This window comes from Triticum urartu, unplaced genomic scaffold (assembly GCF_003073215.2).
Source record: "Triticum urartu cultivar G1812 unplaced genomic scaffold, Tu2.1 TuUngrouped_contig_5061, whole genome shotgun sequence".
Lineage (NCBI taxonomy): Eukaryota > Viridiplantae > Streptophyta > Magnoliopsida > Poales > Poaceae > Triticum > Triticum urartu.
In genome coordinates, this window is record NW_024115703.1 from 1 (window position 1) to 6,024 (window position 6,024).

Genomic DNA, 6,024 nt, shown 5'->3' on the forward strand with positions numbered 1-6,024 from the left:
CCCGCCCCCGCACACGCCGGCGTCCGTGGCCATTGCACCCGGAGCGTGGCCATATCCATGGCCAGTTCTGGTGTACATCGACCTAGTCGACGAGGACAAGGGCGACGACCAGTAGAGTAGATCTAGGTTAATAATCAAACCGGATGCTTCTCATAGTGATCCTGATGTAACTTCTTGGTTATACAAGTATCCAACTAACTTGAAGCTCCATGCATGTACCAAACCGAATGCTCCTCATCATGATTCTGCAATTTTCTTTTTGAGATTATTAGAACCATGGATGTGCACGCCACTATGTATGCACATAAAAGTGTGACGCACAAGAGGGGACGAGCTTATGAGCTCACATCTATAATTGTGTAGGCTGGGAAAGGAGCACAAGCAAGTGTTTTCCCAAGAGGCACATTATGTGAGGACCAAGGCAAGCAAGAAAGACCCGAAGTCTGATGCGTGGAATCATACTCCCATGTTGTTGATGGATTTTTGTCTTGTCCTGACAGTGGTACTAGAACGAGTATGTGGATATGTAGTCGCGGGAACGTCACGTCAAGCTACCGATGGATCTATAACACAAAAGGGGACACAATATACCGAGGTTCAGCCCCCTAAGTTGGGTAAAAGCCCTACTTCCTGCCTTTGTCTTTTTTCTTATATGTGGGGATAATACAGGGGATCATTTACAATATCACGGGGTACTCGACGAGTTGGGGTAGCTCGACAAGATATGCTAGGTCTCAATGGGAAGCATCGGAATCTCTACGTGGTGTAAAGGCTCTAGGCTATGCGAAACCGGGATCCCTACTACTATGTCCCTGTTGCCCTCACATAGCACTGGTATGCCGGTCGCCATGTCACCCCTTATATAGCACTGGTATGTCGGTCGCCATGTCAGTGCGTCAGGCATGTAGGTGGTAGGAATCCAGATTAGTATTCATATCCAAAACGTTCAGCCTTCCCTACGTATCGTAAGTTTCCTCCTTGGTCGGTGGTGCCTCTCTTGGTCTCCATGGCCCATATCTGGGCCTAGAGGGGTCCAATGATACGGTCTTGGCAACGCCTGGCCTTCAATAATTTGACTCATCATCGAGACATGTCTCCTGGAACTGACAAACAATTTGTTGATGATTTTTTGGCATTCACCACAACTTGTTAAGTCATTGAAGGTATCGACTTAAGATTTTCTGATTATTGATTAAGTCAACAAGCGAGATTTGTAAAGAGGCACGAAATGAACATCTTTCATATTTAACAATTATCTCGCTAACAAAAGCATGCCATTTGCCAGAAGAACTTTTTAAAATGTTTCCTTAATGTTGAGAAGGAAAATTACCTGGATATGATCAGGCCCAAGTAATCTCTGGTTGCATTTTAAAGCTTTGTGCAAGTACCTAAGAGCTACATGCACATTGCCCAAGCCTTCCTCCATCATGGCTACGTTAATATATGTTGCAGCTGTGTTTGGATGAGATGGCCCGCATGTAAGATGTAGAAGATATAATGCACGCTTGACGTACCTAATTTGCACCAAAGGTTAATTTTCTGTATACACTGTAGCAATGAGTATAGATCACTAGGATTACACTGCAAGGAGGTATCAAAAGGATAGCAGGTATAGCACCCTGCTGTTTATTCAGAACCTTAGGTTTTCACATAATGCAATAGCTTTGATATCCATGAAATAATCTTCAAGACAAGCTCATACACAGATAAATAAACAATTATTGAATCTTCAGCCTTTAAAGATATACGAGCTTAAGGGAATTTGATCCATCCTCAAGAAGAGATTTACATGACAGCAATTAATAATTTAATAATTTGAGGCTAGAAGCAAATACCATACCACTTTTACCCTCTGCAATCTTGCTGAAGAATAAAAAAGATACTCCCTCCATTCACTATTATAAAATGTTCTAACTTTTTTTCTGATTAGGATGTATATAGACACATTTTAGTATGTTCATTCACTCATTTCAGCCCGTTTGTCTGTATTGAAATATCCAAAACATCTTATATTTGTGAACGGAGGGAGTACTACATATGCTTGTGGTTAAGCTAAAACATTAGGGAAACATATCACCACCTAAGGATTCACTTAGTATTTATGAGTTTGTAACATCTGCCAGCATTAGGTTTGACGGTTATATGTTGACGGTATTCATGCTAGGGTCTAGTTATATTATTTCAACTGTTGTAATTAACATTGATGGAGTGAGAGCTGAGAGATAGCACCTCAGACACAAAACTAAACTACAAAGAAATCGGACACTCAGACGACTAAGCAACTAGTTCCTGCTCACTCTTAGCATTACTTTCATAAGACAAGATTAGTTTTTTAATCCAAATGATAAAGCATAGAGAGAAAGAACCAAATATGCACATTCGACATAATAATTCTGTGAAAAAAAATAGTTTTAACGTGAGAAGATAGTAAAATATATTCTTGGCAGCAATAGCAAGACTATTTTATTTGGCAAACTTCATCAACTTGACATAGCACTTTACTAAGATATAAAATACCCTAAAAGAGGTCTCCTACTCTTTTGGATATATGCTACTTCTCTTCAAGTTACAGCTGGAGTGACTACTTTGCTCAGCCCTTGTGAAACTGTAGATTTTCTGCATGGAATAAAAAAAGTAGTATTTCATAAACTGAACTTACTTCAGAGCCAGTTCTGTGTGTTGTAAACGATAGTAGAAAACAGCAAGGTCTCCGTAACTCTTCATCGTATCAGGGTGATCAAGCCCAAGTTCCCTCTCGTTGATGTCTAGGGCCTTTTGCTGATATATTGTAGCCTGCAAATTTTTAGGTACACATTATACTGTGCCTATAGATAATTAAATGCTAGGATAGAAAAGTAAATCATGAGTTTGAAATAACTATCAAGCATTTTATGAGGCACCACAAACACACCAACATCCAAAGCATCAGTTCAGCTGGCTCCAGTGTTCTAAGTAACTAAACAGAAGGCATTAAAGCCCTAAAACAGGCCAAGATGAAGTTTCACTGATCTGATATGATAATGTAAACTTAGGGTTTGTCCATTGTAACAAGCCGCTGAGCCTTACTAGGTAATTTTATATGGCATACGCAGAAAGTATTTGACAAAGGAGCCATTAGGGAAAATTAGATTATTTCTCATAATATGACATACAAGATACATGCATATTACATTTGAGCTGTTTAACTATCAATTATCATTTTTAATTACATTGGCATCATGGGTAAGAAGATTAATGGTGACAGCATCATACGGGTATGAGAGGTAGAAGTGCACAAAATTATTGAATCGTTATCGCTTACGCAATTTCCATGAAGGTAATTTCATTATACGTGCAGGACAAAAGATTAAAAGATTCCTATTTTGTGATTTAAAACACATGTATATGTATCTATAACTGCAGATAGTAAAACTGTTTGGAAACAACACAGATCATTTATTTGCCCGCTCCAATGAACAACGGAAACCCCTTAGTCACAGGTGAGTGTTAAGCGGTTGTGTGCTGGATTGGATAGATATTCCTGTCGGATTGTATCTGAGATATCTCCAGTGCTGGGAGGGCATTACACAAGAAGTGCTGCCGTTTTGCTGGCCGTCTTGTGTCCATAACTCCATTGTACCACATATGTTTTCCTTGTTACTTGCCAAAATGCTCTTTGGGTGTCTTTTCTCAAAAACAAAATACAACACTTGCTGGCACATTTCAACTTCACTAGTTATTAATATGTAGAAAAACTTTAGATCTGCTGATGTTGAAATGTGCAAAACACTGATAGTCATAGTGATGAAATGCACAGGACACTGATATAATGAACTTGGTAGATATAATGAAATGAAATGTGCAGAACACTGATAGAAAAACTTTAGATCTGCTGATCCTCCTAAAAATACAAGAAAGTCTCAGTTTTACCAGAATTTGTTCTGTATCTTCCCTACATATTCCTTCGGTGTTATAGTTAGTCTAACCCAATAACACCTTTATGTATCTTTCGCTCACATTGTAACTGAAGTATGCTTAGCAAAGAATGCTAGAAGTATATATTATTTCTAAGTATAAACTAATATATACATAAAGAAAGTGCAATGGCGTAAGTCTTTATATCATCTCATGTTCAATAATCCTCACTTAATTAAACAGTGCTATCACTTGCATTGTCTTCAAAACATGCATAACAATTATTATAGACTATGTGCTGTGCAGCTGAATAACCATCTACCTGATTAAAATCACCAGTGTGGTACAAAACAACAGCTAGAAGGCTATAAGCTCCAGCCGTCATTCGATGATAGGGACCACACACCATTATGAGCTTGGCAAGGGCCTGCATTCATACATAGAATAATTTATGAGTCCCCAAGATATGACAGCTAAGGAATTGCCAAAAAGAAATGTACAAGATTTTACAAGAAGGTACCTTGGTTCCATAATTAACAGCATCTTCAAGTTTACCCTTGTCAAGAGCTGTTTTAGAGGATTCTAGAAGTTGCCTTCCATCTGCAGATGAGCACGCAACTTGCTGCATTTTTGAAAAAACACGTCAGTTATGTTTATGTGCCACTCATTATATCTACCAAGTTCTCAAAACACTGATAGTCATATGTGATGAACAAGCCATGACAGCACAATGTGATTTTTGTATGATAAAAACAATTGACTGAGAAAAATACTTTTACCTTATGTACGGGCACAAGGCTAATAATGTCCTGTTTGCAAAACGGGAAAGCAGAATCCATGACAAAATCTCGCGGTGCCAATTCAATGCCCACCTAAAAGCAACCTTTAATCTCAATAAAATGGACCGGGTGTGAGAAATGTTAAAAATATTAAACATGTTTACCTTATGGCATAGTCCTCTCAATATAGCGTATTTCCTCACATCATCATAATGTTGCCCTGTGAGCTCATACTGGTATCGCTTCTTCAAGAAGGCAACAAGCCATCTCCACACCAGGGGATGCACAGCAGGAGAACTTCCAGAAAATTCAGATTCAGGAACACCAAGAAGTAAGTTCAGCACTGCAGCTATTGTTAATGCTAATTGTCTCATGTCCGAAGTAGCTGCAATAACAGATTGGACAATATGCTTGAATGCTCTCACTATCATTTCATGCACACAAAGGGACTGTACGTGTGAGAGCTTCTCTGAAAGTTTGACCTACATAGGTTATTCTTAGATTAGCACATATCAAGCACTAAAGAAGAACCGGCATCCATCATGTTCAAATGAAAAAGTTGTTACAAACTTACAACTCGTCCTAGGGAGCGCATCTGCAGGCCCCTGGTATGCATGAAATCTGTCAATGTCCTACCATCAACAGGTGAAAGTTCCAAAGAACCAAAATCGGCAACCTAAATAATTTCTTGGTTAGCTATTATGCCTCTTGACTAAAAAGGATAAGCATGTGGGAACTTATTCATGTTTTACATAATGATGCATACCAGCTTAGGAAGCGCAACTTCATCATAGAACTTCAGAGCCATCTCAATCAACTCAGATGGTGACTGTGGAGCACAAGATATTAGTCTATGAACTTTATTCACTATTAGTAGCTACGGATGGCCGCTTGGTAAGCAAGCGTGCTAAAATAATACCCAGTATGTTTCATACACTTGGATTTTATTTGTAGAATTCAGAAGTGGATCCGACAAAATCAGAAAAGGTGAAAAAACTTGCATATTGATGTTGTTTGAAACTACTACACGCTGGTGTAAAAAACACTCGGCCACAGGCTAGCACCAGTGAAATTTTAATTTAGAAGAACAAGCGCCCTCACCCTGCCGAAGCAAGGCTTCGAACATGTGTAGGTTGGTTAACAGGGAAAGCACGGCCCCCTAGCAAACCACACTATTATTTATCAACCCCTAGTGCGCCTGAGGTAGGCTACACAACTTTGAGGTTGTTAGTAGGGTAAGAACACATTTCATGAACCTCTCCACGGCATACCTTGATATCCCCAATGGATGGAGTGCTCTGGCGATGGCGACGCGCGGACCGCCGCGGCTTGCGCCTCCCCCGCTGCCCTG

At 39.6% G+C, this 6,024-nt stretch overlaps 1 protein-coding gene across 1 annotated transcript; it reads right to left on the minus strand.

The window, feature by feature from the left end:
• Positions 1-13: 13 nt before the first annotated feature.
• On the minus strand, positions 14-5,890 carry LOC125528719 (protein REDUCED CHLOROPLAST COVERAGE 1-like; the record flags this gene model as incomplete). Its single annotated transcript, XM_048693154.1, is given in 9 exon segments — positions 14-1,103; positions 1,331-1,514; positions 2,660-2,793; positions 4,217-4,321; positions 4,415-4,516; positions 4,674-4,766; positions 4,838-5,155; positions 5,248-5,349; positions 5,440-5,890. Coding segments are annotated over 9 exon segments (1,119 nt in total). The 5' UTR covers positions 5,482-5,890.
• Positions 5,891-6,024: the final 134 nt, after the last annotated feature.